Here is a 13896-nt window from a genome sequence, read left to right on the forward strand (position 1 = left end):
TTTCCTCATGAGGCAGATGTTCCAATCCCCCTAATCATCTTAGTGGCTCTCTGATGGACTCTTGTCCTATAGCTCCTTGTCTGTCATCACAGGATCACAGGATGTTAGGGTTGGAAGGGACCTCTGAAGATCATTGAGTCCAACCCCCCTGCCAAAGCAGAATCATAATCTAGTGCAGGTCACACAGGAACACATCCAAACAGGGCCTGAAAGTCTCCAGAGAAGGAGACTCCACAGCCTCCTGAACTGGGGAGCCCAGAATTGGATGCAGTATTCCAGTTTCTTTTGTACTTCAGCTTTTAAGAAAGACCATTGGAAGGACAGAAGTTACTGTATGCAAAGAAATGATTTGTTTTTATTGCAGAATAAGGGCACAATCAATTATGACCAACACTTTTCAAAATCACAGAATCACAGAACCTTAGAGGTTGGAAGGGATCTCTAGAGGTCATTGAGTTCAACTCTCTGCCTTGGCAGGATCACCAAAGAAGCACATCCAGGTGGGCTTTGCAAGTCTCCAGAGAAGGAGACTAAAATAGTATAGGCAAAGTGGTAGCTTGAGAGCAGATTTAAACTGTCAGACAAATTTGTAATTGCTCAAGGACTTTTCACAGTAAGAAGGGAGATCTAGAGGAAAAGGTCTCCACGAGGTAACTGCTGTGCACATTCTTCTTTAGAGCACTTAAGTGAAACATGAGCAAAATTAATTACCAGCTCTGTAACGTGCACAACATTTTGTTTATCTTCTAGGCTGAAGAGTCGGAGATGTGTCATGATGCACCTGCAGCCTGTGGATTGCTGGCTGTGGTTGTAGTATCACAGCTGCCCAGAGATGCTGCCGTTGAATGGCACGTCACTGCAGCAGTCGATGAGCCACACCAGAGAAAACACTTTGCAGCAAAGGTACTGTCAGAGGGCTTCCAAATCGAGTGTGACTCTGTGGAGTCTGCTTCTGCATCTTGTGCAGCTGTCTCTGTACGCCTGAGCTTTGTTTCAGCACCCACTTCTCAGCCTGATTTAGATGGCATTCTTCATGACTTAGTTGCTGTCTTTAGAGAAGCTGTTGAGAAACTTTCAGAAGACTGCAGTGCAAGTCCTTTGGCTCTCAGAACTTTCTTCAAGGAGGATGTCTTTGATGCTAAAGCACTACAGACAGGTAAGACTTATGACGACAGAATCCAGGTGTGAATACTAAGTGTAAGGTGATTTTTGTTTATTTCTACATAAGGTTTCATTGGAAGAAGACACTTTAGAAGTGCCTTTCAAAGAGAGGCATCCAAGAAGGCCAACAACATCCTGGCCTGCATTAGGAACAGTGTGGAAGCAGGATGAGGGAGGTGACCACCCCCCGTACTCAGCAGTGGTGAAGCCACACCTCAAATGCTAGCTTCAGTTTTGGGCCTCTCACTAAAAGTAAGACATTGAAGTGCTGGAGCATGTCTAAAGAAATACTGGAGAAGAGTCTAGAGCACAAATGATAGGATGAGAGGAAACAGTTTCATGTTGCACCAGAGAAGATTCAGACTGGGTATTAGGTAAAATTTCTGCATCAAATGGGTTGCCAAGCATTGGAGCAGGGTTCCCAGGAAAGTTTTTGAGTCGCCATCACAGAAAGTGTTTTAAAAGATGTGTAGATGTGGTGCTGAGGGAAACATGGTTTAGTGGTGGACTTGGCCTTGCTGGGTTAACTGTTGGACTTGATGATTTTAAAGGATTTTTTTCTATCTTAAATGATTCTGGCCTGTAATGACAGGATGAGGAGCAATGGTCTGAAATTAGAGGATAATTAGATTGGATGTTAGGAACAAATTTCTTAGATCTGAGGGTGGTGGAACACTGCAACAGGTTGCCCAGGGAGGTAGTTGAGGTCCTTGGAGATATTCAAGGTGAAGCTCGACAGGGCTCTGGGCAACCTGATCTAATGAAGGATGTCCCTGCTGACTGCAGGGGGGTTGGATGACATTGGAGGTCTCTTCCATCCCAGACCATTCTAGGACTGTGTGATTCTATGATTAAGATACATTTATGGCTTTTCTGGTTACCAAGTATGCTTCTCAGATAGAAATGCTTTATTCATGTACATTTTGGAGTCCGAGCAGGACAAAGCCCTGTGTTGTCTGACCTCGCAGCTGACCTGACTTGGAGCTGAAGGTTGGATTAGACAGCCTTGCTCCAATCTGAATTGTTCTGCAATTCCATGAAAGGGAAGTTGCTGAGAAATGCAGCTACCTCAGGGTCAACCAGAAGAACGAATCCTTTGCACTGAAGTCTGTGAACAACTGTGTGTTTGGTAGTCTACTTTTGTCATGAGTTAGGACTGCACTCAGATAACCAAATTCTGGGTGCTAACAGGCACTCTTTCCAGAAGAAACAATTACATATTAATGCTTTAGAACAAGGAAATGATTCGAGGGTGCCTGGTTTTGAACATGGGCTGATTTCTTACCATTTTATTGAAACAGATCTTGCTAACCAAACAAATTTCTTTCTTTTTCCTCAATGTTTATTTTTCCCTGATCTCATTCCCTTACCAAGAGAATAGAGAACAAAATAATGTTTCAGCTATAATTAATTTCTTATGTTGTACATCTGTATCTTGGGCTACACTCAATTTGGGACAGCTAAGAACATGCAAAAGCACAAAAGCTTATTTCATCTGTCAGACCTACAAAACTGGTGGACCATACTGCTATTGAAATCAGGAAGAGCTTTGTTATCAGTTTGAGCAGCAGCAAAATCAGATCCTCAGTCTATATTTATCTCAAACAAGCATGCACTTTAAAAGTCCTTGCAGACCACAACTGATCCATATTAATTAGCTGACATAAATGTTAGCCCTCAAATACTCCACTGTCCCATTTTTTTTCCTTAACCTGCAGCAGTTTTTGAAGAAAATTCAACTTGACATTGTTTAATAGATTTAAAGTACAAGAATTGAAAGCTATAAAAATGTGGCATAAAATAAGCATATTTAATCCAGGAAGCAAGGAGTGAACATATAGTCTGACAGAATGTTGTTGTTTTTACTACATCTTGTTTAAGAGCTAAAAAGGAAACTTGATAAAACATATTCCTGGCATGGAGATGAACATTACCATTTTGCCTGCTCTCTTTTTGATGTCTCCTAGGCCGTAGAGTAATTACTTCCAAATTAATTTGATTTTCTTTACTAAATATAATGCTCAATATCATCTATAAATTGTGTCTATAAAAATTTGATTTGATTCCGTTCCATTTGTGTTATGAATTATTTGAAACGAGAGAAGAGGAGATGCAGATTGGCTGCTAGGAACAAGTTCTGCACTGTGAGGGTGGTGGAAGGCTGGAATAGGTTCCTCAGGGAGGTAGTTGAGGCCCCATCCCTGGAGATACTCAAGGTGAGGCTCGATAAGGCTATGAGCAACCTGATCTAGTGGAGGATGTCCCTGCTGACTGCAAGAGGGTTGGACTGGATGACCTCTGAAAGTCCCTTCCAAACTATTCTATGATTCAGTGTTATACTACCAATGGCACAGGAAGATTTGTTGTGATTGTCATCTACTCATTCTTGTTGTGTTCAGATCTCTGCGCTGTCATAATAATTCCTGTCATTACAGCAATTTTATCATTATCTCCAGTGCTAAGAAATCCATTCTTGAAAATCTGCAGAATGTAAAGAATACATTAAATTTACCACTATCACTAATTCATTGATGAGGAATTTAAAAATACCCTATACTTCAGAAACATCTCCAGAAGGTAGATGTAAAGGGAAGAAGAAATATTCTACATATATGAAAATAATTTCTCAAAATATTATTCCTTAAGTGTATTTTATTCATAGTTTCAACCTGATACAAGACTATTACAGATACTGTTTCTGAGTCAAAATCATAAACTCACAGAGCACAGTAAAGTGGCAGAATCCCCTCTCTCCATCTTTTGATGCAGCCCAGGATGCCACTGGCCTTCTGGGCTGCAAGTGCACACTGCCTGTCCATCTTCCCATCCACCAGCAATCCTAAGTCCTTTCCTGAAGGGCTGCTTTCTTTCACCTCGTCCTCCAGGCTGTATTGATAAAGAGGATTGTTCTGACTCAGGTGCCCTTGTTGAACCTCATGATGTTCACTTGGGCCCACTTCTCCAGCTTGTCCAGGTGCCTCTGGATGCCATCCTGCCCGTCTGGCATATCAACAGCACCACTCAGCTTGGTGCCATATGCAGAGTTGCTGATGGTGCCTCAATCCCACTCTAGAGCAGTGATAAAAATACTAAACTGTGCAGGTCTCAGTATGAACTCCTGAAGGTGTGGTAGATCACTCAGTGCTGTGCTCTTTGACCCAGGTTTTTACAAGATTGCTTTTGAAATGAGTTCCGTTGTCTGATTCGATTCTCTTCGAAGTCCCGTGTCTGCGCATGATTTGTCTTTCCAAAGTGATCGTTAAGATAGTCCAATTAGCCTCAAACCAGCACAGAAGGACACCGCTTTCTGTCTGGACTTCAAGCCATTGAGCACCACCCTCTGGATGTGCCCATTCACCCAATTCCTTTTCCACTGAACAGTCCCCCTGTTCAATCCGTATCTCCCCAGTAGGATCTTGTGGGGGACCATGTCAAAGGCCTTGCAGAAGTCCGCATAGGTGACACCTATAAGTCATCCCTTGTCCACTGATACAGTCACTCCATCATAGAAGGCCACTAGGCTCATTTGGCTGTATTTGCCCTCAGTGAAGCCATGTTGGCTGTCTTCGATCACCTCCCTGGCCTCTACCTGCCTTATCAGGTGTTTCTTTTGAATCCTGTGACATTTTAACCTGCCTATAACACTAGCCCAAGGTGCTGAAACTCTCTTGATCTGTTTCTCACATCACATTCTTATTTTCCTCTTGAGCTCTCAGTGTTCCTGATGTTTCATCTATAACAGGAATCTCAATGTGGCAAGTCAGCAGGTGGAACCTTCCAAATTAGCACTAGGGTTTTGTCAGCTCTGAATGTGGTCAAAATTTGCTTAGAGTTGTCTTTTTAGACTTGCCCTATGATACTTTGAGTATTTGGCTGTCTCTGTGGTGATTCCTACTGCCTCCAAAAGTTCCTTCCCATTGCAGAGCATGTCTAGGTGTAAGTATCAGAATTTACTTCTGATGCTGATCAGATATTCTTTCAAACACAGACTAGCATTTTGGTAGGACCCAGGATAAAGCAGAAATGTAGTGATCTTGACTTGAAAATCTGCATAGCTAATACATGGACTCGTAAACAATCTTGTTTCCTTAACATGGCTGCCAGAACACAAATGCCATTGAGAGAGAAACTTCCCAGTTGCTATTTACTCACCCAGCTCAGGTGGTGCTGGTTGCTGGCCTTTTGTGTGATGATCTGTTAGTGACATATCTGATCTCAGGCACTGTTACTCCCATTAGGAGGTTTGTCCTTTTGGGGGCTTCAGCTAGCATCAGAGGTGTTGTCTGCTGAGGAAAGGTAATACTAATAACATAGCAGGGGATGCTAGACACTGGTGCTCAAACACAGCAGCTATTTATCTATAATGGTTAGAGCAGAAACCAAGAGAGATGGTTGAGGAGATAACTGTGCCAGTCTTAGTGGTTTTCAGGTAGGCTTCCATCATTTGCAAATAATCTTCAGTAATTTTTTGTGGGATCTTGAAATGCAATTCATTGTCTCCTCTACCAAAGCATGGGAAAGAAATGAACTTATTTCTTTTCAGATTAGAATTTAAAATCATTACAATCAAAGGAGGAAATACTGCCACAGGTATTTTCAAATGATTCTCTGATTAGATGAGTGGGTTTTGGTGGGGGAAAAAATACTATTTAAAATAATCTTCAGTCATTTTTGTAAGATCTTGAAATGCAATTGATTGTCTGCTCTAGCAAAGCATGGGAAAGAAATCAATGTAATTTATTTCAAATTAGGATTTAACATCATTAGAATCAAAGGAGGAAATACTAGCACAGATCTTTTCAAGTGATTCTCTGATGCCATGAGTGGTTTTTCGGTTAAAAAAGACCCAGGAAATTATCATCAATTTAGAACTGTCCAAACAGCTTAGATAAATTTGTTTGCAGATGATCAGGATGAGAAGGAGGAATGTGTGTACTCTGCATCTTGTAGGGAGTGACTGGAAATGATTACAGATGGTGTTAGTGCTGTCAAAAGGAGATGAAGGTTTGTAATGCAAATGTGAGACAGACAGACAGAGAGAGAGCTTTCTGTCATCCCCAGCCCAGATGTAAAGTTTCAGTAAGCAAAGCGGAGCAGTGATGGTGAACTTCTCAGAGGCAATCCCTCATAACATATGAGAGCATTATGAGTGCCATGCTGAGAGCACAGAATGTGTCAGAAGCAGGAGGATTAGGTTAAGCTGACATATATACTTAGTAAGATGCTGGTAAGCCTTTAGAAGTCTTTAACATAAATTTGACTGCTTCTTTCTTTTTCTTATTTAAATATGCATTAATATAAATGTGTCAAGATGATTTGCTATACCATCCAGCTGACTAGGTTATACCTCAGCAGAGGAAAGAGGAGTGTTCAGAAGTGATCCCATTATGATTTCACAAGCCTCGTTCACAGGATGTATGCAAAATATTTGGGAATATTTATAAAGGAGTGGGAAAGGTCTTGCATTCACCAGGACATCATATTACATAACCCCTTTTGAATACTGTAGGGAAAAGAAGCTGAAATGGGAATATGAAAAGGCAGAAGAGGACAAGAATAGAAAGACAGTCTGATAGCACCCTTAAAATGAATATATAATTAGTTTTAAATGTGGCTGTAATCTGTGGATGCTTAGAGCTAAAAGGCTCTTAGGACTGATGTGTTTATCAAGTTTCAATGATACCACAGTTTAAAAAGTATTTCTAACATGGGCCAAGCATCATTCAACTGGACTGGGGGAAATCTTACTTGGAACGGGACTGTGTCTTCTGTTGAAAGAGAAGCCTTGGTGATTAGACACTGAGCAGTCCTTGCACTGACACAGTGACACCCTGATGTACATCCATCTGGTAAGGTTTAAAGTATTTCATTTTTAAAAATGCTTCGTTATCAACAAATTCCCCACTTCACAGAATCATAGAATCAACCAGGTTGGAAGAGGCCTCCAAGATCATCCAGGCCAACCTATCACCCAGCCCTAGCCAGTCAACTAGACCATGGCACTAAAAAATGCCTCATCCAGTCTTTTCATGAACATCTCCAGGGACAGCAACTCCACCACCTCCCTGGGCAGCCCATTCCAATGGCAATCACTCTCTCTGGGAAGAACTTCCTCCTAACATCCAGCCTATACTTTCCCCGGCACAACTTGAGACTGTGTCCCCTTGTTCTGTTGCTGGTTGTTTGGGAGAAGAGACCAACCAGTGGCAGTCTAATGGTACCAAGATGTTGCTATTTTTAACACTGAATCACAGAATACATCTGGTTGGAAGAGATCTCAAAGATCATCCAGTCCACCCCTAGACCTAGCACTGAAGGGTCAATGCTGAACCATGTCCATGTGCATTAGGTTTAATATCTTTTTAACTAATGCACTTTACCACTAGGATTATGTTTTTTACAGCTTAACATCTTGGTGGATATGCCCTTAACACACTGGGATTCCCTGTGAGGACAGCTGGAATCTCAAACTCCAAACAGTTGCACACAGGCCTATTGGATCTCATGTGAGTAATTCATAGATTCAGGGAATGATTTAGGTTGGAAGGAATGTGGGAGATCATCCACTTCCAACCCTCTGCCATAGGCAGGGACACCTCCCACTAGCCAAGATTGGTCAAGGCTTCATCCAACCTGGCCTTCAATGCCTCCAGGGAAAGGTATTCACAGTCTGCCTAGGCAACTGTTACAGTGTCTCACCACCCTCACTGGAAAGAATTTTCTCCTAATATCCAGTCTAAATATGCCCTCCTCAAGCTTAAAGCTACTCCCTCTCTCCCTACCACAACAAGCCAATACAATACAAGAATTTGTATTTACTCAGCAGTTGTGAAGAGCTACAATGTCAGTAGAAGTTAAACAACCATTAAGAACTGTTGAGTAACAATGAAACAGGGAAATAAGTGACAATTTGGAAGTGTTAGTGCTCCTGAAAGCAAGGTTTGCGAGCAGTAACTAAGGAAGTTGTTTTGGTGAGTAACATTTCTTCACCAAACAAAACTACTTTTTAATCTTATGATGCAATCTGAAATAGGTTGTAAAAATTGAACTCTGTGTTCTACCAGATTTTATCAGTGTAGGCCAAATGGAAAAGGTGAGAACCATTGCCAAGTTTAAGGAAGAGCAAAATTTCACTTTAATTTTTTGGTGTTTCTTGTTGTGAAAGCAAAGAATTTGTGAAGTGTAATGGTTGAAGCAGGAGACCTACACTGCTGCTGCTGCTGCTCAGAAAAGTTAAGTTAGTACTTATGGAAATAAATCAGATTATAATGTGCATAAGCAAATAGGAAATACTGCTGTGATGCATGAGTGTGTTTGAAATTACATTTTGGAAGGGTAAAAATAGCTAAATTTGGCCTTGAGCTGCAGACATGGCTTTGCAGTCTTGCTAGTTCTACCTAAACAACACAGTCAAGAGAACTTCTGTATCAAATGAGTGGTAATGTGCTGAAATTTTGAACACTTCCTAGCAGTTTTCAAAGTTGTGCTGTTACTGTACTGATTGCAAGTCACTCTATACATACTTTCAGCACAACATCATGGAATCATAGAATGGCTTAGGTTGGAAGGGACCTTAGAGATCATCCACTTCAACCTCCCCACCATAGGCAGGGACACCTCTCAACAAGACTCAGCTGCTCAAGACCTCATCGAACATGGCCTTCAACAGCCCCAAGGAGGAGGCAGCCACAACCTCCCTAGGCAGCCTCACAACACTTGTACTGAAGAATTTCTTCCTAAGATCCAGTCTAACCCTACTCTCCCTCAGCTTCAAACCATTCCCCCTTGTCCTGTTGCAAGACACCATTACAAAAAAATCCCTTTGCAGCCTTCCTTCAGGAGTGGGAAGGCAGATCTAAGGTTCCCCCAGAGTATTCTCCTCTCTAAGCTGAACAACCCCAGCTCCCTCAGCCTATCCTCATAGCAGAGGTGCTTCAGCCCTTGGATCATCTTGTGGGCCTCCTCTGGATGCACTCCAAAATCTTCTGTGTCCTTCTTATGTTGGGGCCACCAGAACTGGATGCAGTATCTGAGGTGGAGTGTCACAAGAGCAAAGGGTCAAAATCCCCTCCCTTACCCTGCTGGCCACACTCCACATCTCACACAGAAGTGAGAATTTTTGTCTGCTGTCAAAGACATGGAAAAACTGTTTTACTATTAGTGTTGCCTCTTGACTCGATGTGGACAGGAAAATGGTTTATGCCTGTGAGGCAGCTTAAAATATATCAGACCCTACTGTAGGGCTGTGGTCTTATTTTGGATGGGAAATTTATGTTTTAAGAATACAGATGCTAGATTCAACCACACAGTGCCGAGGCCAGAGAGCAAAGTTAGAGCTTGTCCTTACTCAAAGTGGACAGTCTGTGGCATCTAAAGGTTATGTTTTGTGCAGTCATACCTTAAAAAATTGGCCATGTCTTTAAATGTGGACAAATTCTTTGTTTGACCCAAGATTGATCTAGAACAGACACCTTTTATCCTTGATAGACACCACTGGCAATATATTGGTAAGGTTGTCTTAAAGGTACAACTGTAGATTTCTTTCAGAATCTCCACCACTGAAATCTAGCATAAATTTATAGCTTACTTTATGCCACCAAGCTGTGTTTTGACATGATCTTGAGGCTCTCTTGATCTCTTAACCAACTGAATTATTTGTATTGACTTTTTGATTTTCCTGTTGAAGATTTCCATGTAGTGACTACTAGGGCAGAGTGGACCTGCCAGAAAACAGACTGCATGAAGTACAAACATCATAGCAAAATGTCAGCATTAATTTTGAGAAACTTTCTTTAGTGCTGTATTGACAGAGAACAACTATAAAAGCATCTTAAAACAATGACATCAGGCACCCAATCATTGCCAAATTTGGATCATCTGGTGTTTAATATGTGAGGCATCTCTGATTTGTCTATCCGGAAACCATTTGTGACTAGCTTAGTTTTTAAGGACACATCACAGATTAAGGTTTACAATTACAGAGGAAGCTTTTTTCTCTCAGACTGTTTCAACATGCCAACATTTTGGCACCAATATTGCAATGCTAAATCAATAAAAACTGAAAGAACTTACATTCCTAGAGCACTCTTCATCGTTTGTACAGATCCCTCTCTATATGAAGCCTTTATTCATAAGCAAAGAGAAAAACCTACAGCGCAATCATGGTGTTTAAACCAGTGAAGTTACAGCTGACTTAGGAAGTCTACTAATCTTAAAAGAACCTTAGGCTGAAATGAACTGGAGATAACATTATATCTGCTGCCTTCATTATTGCACCTCTGCTATGAGGACAGGCTGCAGGAGCTGGGGTTGGTCAGCCTGAAGAGAAGGCTCTGAGAAGACCTAATAGCAGCCTGCCGGGACCCATAGAGGACTACAAGAAGGCTGCAGAGGGACTGTTTGCAGGGACAGGATGAGGGCAGAGTAGAGTGGGAGAAGAACCTCCCTAGACCTGCTGGATAACACACATGAGCAGTCTGAGGTTATCCAAAATGTTTGGCCATTTCCTTGGGTACAGATAAATCTTTCTTGTTTTCTGATGTCATGGATTCCTTCTTTATAAAGATGCAAGGCAAAAAAGAAATGGAAATCATGCCTCAATCCAAACCACAAATGCAGAAGAGAATGCTGTGGGTAGCGTTTCCTTTAATAGCCTGGATCTTACCTTTTGTCTGTATGGATAATAGAAGCCAAAGAGGCTACCTTCCTGAAACCCAGGGATGATGTGGACATAAGGATTACTTATTGCTCAGTGTCAAGGCTATGGAAATGCTTTTCTGCACCACAGGAAAGTATTGGTGTTTCTGCCTTTGCCATTTCCCTGTAGTCTAAGACATTTTTCTTTCAGACATTGGAAGAAGAATGAGAGAATGGACTAGGTTGGAAGGGACTTTAGAGATCATCTACCCCAACCTCCCTGCAACAGGCAGGCTATTAAAGCAAACTCCTGGCATGGGCAGAGATGCTCCCACCTAGACTTAGCTGTCCCAGACCTTGTCCAACCTGACCTTGAACACCCCCATGGAGGAAGCATCCACAGCCCACCCTGGGCAGTCTATTCCAGAGTCTTAACACCCTCATACTGAAGAACTTCCTCCTAAGATCCAGTCTTCCTGCTTGTAGCACAGAAAGATTAAGGGACTTGGTAGCTTCCTGTAAGATGGCAAAATCATAGAGCTTTATTTTACTGAAGTTCAGAGCTGAAGTTAGGGCTGCTCATCAGCTTTCCAAATGAGGTGCTGCTCAGAGGCAGCACAATAGTAAGAATAGGTAAGTAGAGCCCTGCAGAACAGTTCATTGAAGTGTCTGCCTTGTTCCAGAAAGGAGTCTGAGATCAAATCTGGTTTGAGATTGCTCTTCTACTGGGCATTACTTTGTCATTTTAGAATTGTCCAGGGATCTTGTCATTTCTAGACTTTCATGAAGAGCATGACTAATTGAAGCCAGCCTAAGGCATTTTCTGCAGTTACATACATGAAGCTAAATACATCCTAATTTAGCTGATTATTTTGTCTTTGCCTTAACTACATAGAATGTGCCTTGAATTTTTTTGTCTAATACCACATGGTATAACTTACCTGCTGTGATTTAATCAAGTATTTGGGTCACTCCAACTATAATAGCAACAGAAATAATAATATTTTTTTTTTAATACTCTAAAGATAAGAATCCTGATTAATTTTACTTTTCTTCTGTGTTTCCTGGTTTTGTGGTTGTTTTTAGCTGTGATACTATGCACACCATTGAATCCTCTCTCTCCATCTCTGACCACATTTCTTTTGATGCAGCCCAGGCTGCCATTGGCCTTCTGGGCTGCAAGCTCACACTGCTGTTTTATGTCCACCTTTTCATCTACCAGCACCCCCAAGTCTTTTTCTGCAAGGCTGCTCTCAGTTTCATCATCTGCCAGCCTGGACTGATACTTAGGAGTGCCCTATCCTAAGTGCAGGACCTTACACTTTGCCTTATTGACCCTCCTGAGATTCTCCTCAAACCACCTCTCTATCCTCTCCAGGTCCCTCTGGATGCCACCAGACTTATCAACCATACCATTCAGCTTGGTATCATCTGCAGATTGGCTGAGGGTGCAGCACTCATGCTGGCTGTGAATATCATTGATGAAGATATTGAACAGCACTGGTCCCAGTACAGACCCTTGAGGGACACCACTCGTCACCCATCTCCATCTGGACATCAAGCCATATATCTATATCTATATCTGTATATATATGTGTGTGTGTGTGTGTGTGTGTGTGCACGCACACAAATCTCCTCTGTCTCTTCTCTGCCAAGAAAATATTCCTCTTGTCAGTCAAATGACCCTAATATCTTAGCATAGAGAAGAGCTTTCTGAAGTATAGAAGTCTTTTCTTTCACGGTGTTTAACTGTGGTTTACAGGTAGGCAACCCTTTGTGGTTGTATTTACCTTAAGCATGAAACTTTTTACCTTTGTATGATGAACTGCTTCACATTTTGTGGGCCTTCCATGTGTTTACTATTTGGGTAAGCAGGCAGATAATTCTTCCTGAAGGTTTAGCAATTTCAGACCTTCTAAACTGAGATTCAGGCTCAGTGCTACTAGGGCCCTTGTTTTAGTTTCTAGTGTTATGAAGTCCATCTCAAAGGTGTTAGGCTGCAGTTTTCATCAGAAATGTTATTTGCCTCTGATTGCAGCACCGCAGACTCATCTTGATTTCTTTGCAGTTCACAGTGCCCAGCACTTGAAGTGTTCTGTCTATTCATATGACAGAAGTGGGACTGGAAATAGCTACAATGTATCACAGATCTCTTTTGGAGAGACTCTTTCAAGTAATGAAAAACAAAATTTGGCCCTGTACTGCTCATCTTGTACTTTACAGAATTGCTCTTCTGTTATTCTGCCATCCATTGCCTCACAGGAAAATAATTGGAGATGCCTTTTTTTTTTCTTGCAATGGGTAAGAAACAACTCTGCTTGATTTTTGTGTCATTGCAGAACTGGAAATTGGAGACAAGCACTTTTCTTTTGATCTGAAATGATCAGATTCAATGTTAGAGTTCTTCATAGAGTTCTCATTTTCCAAACTGGTCACTTCACTAACAAGAAAAGCAAAAAGCAGACTTGCAGAGACGCTGTAATCCTTAGCCAATGTTCTGTCAAACAGCTGCTGGTGTTCCTGCAGCAGTCCTCATTAGTTTTACCAGCACTGTTAAATTTGCTAAGTGACAATTCCTTTCTTAGCTCAGCTGAGAAACACCCTTTGACCAGATACGAATCTTTATCTGCTCCTAAAGGCGAAATGTTTCTGGAATTAATGACATTAACTTCATGATTCTGTTTCATGAACTTAAATCTCCTATGGGTGTTTTAATCCAGTGTGTGAGGTAACTTTCTTGATCAACCCCCCGAGCTTCATCCTGTAGTTGTGAACTGGATTTGACTAGTTCACTAGGTTGATTTAAAGCTGTTTGACTGTTGTTGCTTGCCTTCTTTATGGATCACAGAATTTACATTAGAGGAAACTATAAAAAAGAGTCAAGTAATGAACAGGAAAGGAACAGAATTTATCTAAAATTTGCTAAAACCTTTTATTGTCCCTAAAAGCATAACCATGACCTTCTGCAGAAGTGGGTAGAAGTTGTGGCCACAGGGAAGCTTTCACACAGATTTCATGGCAAGATTGAAGCTAAAGTGAAAGGCCAGATAGTTTACAGCCATTCTGCAGGCTGTGGACTGAAAAAAAAAAACTTAGAGC

The 13896-nt window shown here is 41.5% G+C and overlaps 1 protein-coding gene across 1 annotated transcript in view; it reads left to right on the forward strand.

Annotated features, from left to right (window-relative positions):
- DPH6 (diphthamine biosynthesis 6) overlaps nt 1-13896 on the forward strand; it is a 191006-nt gene that overhangs the window by 158049 nt on the left and 19061 nt on the right. The window contains exon 14 of the mRNA XM_064147998.1: nt 751-1156. Within this exon, the coding sequence (XP_064004068.1) occupies nt 751-1156 (406 nt within the window). The remainder of the gene's footprint in view (nt 1-750; nt 1157-13896) is intronic.

Source organism: Pogoniulus pusillus, chromosome 1 (assembly GCF_015220805.1).
Source record: "Pogoniulus pusillus isolate bPogPus1 chromosome 1, bPogPus1.pri, whole genome shotgun sequence".
Taxonomy (NCBI): domain Eukaryota; kingdom Metazoa; phylum Chordata; class Aves; order Piciformes; family Lybiidae; genus Pogoniulus; species Pogoniulus pusillus.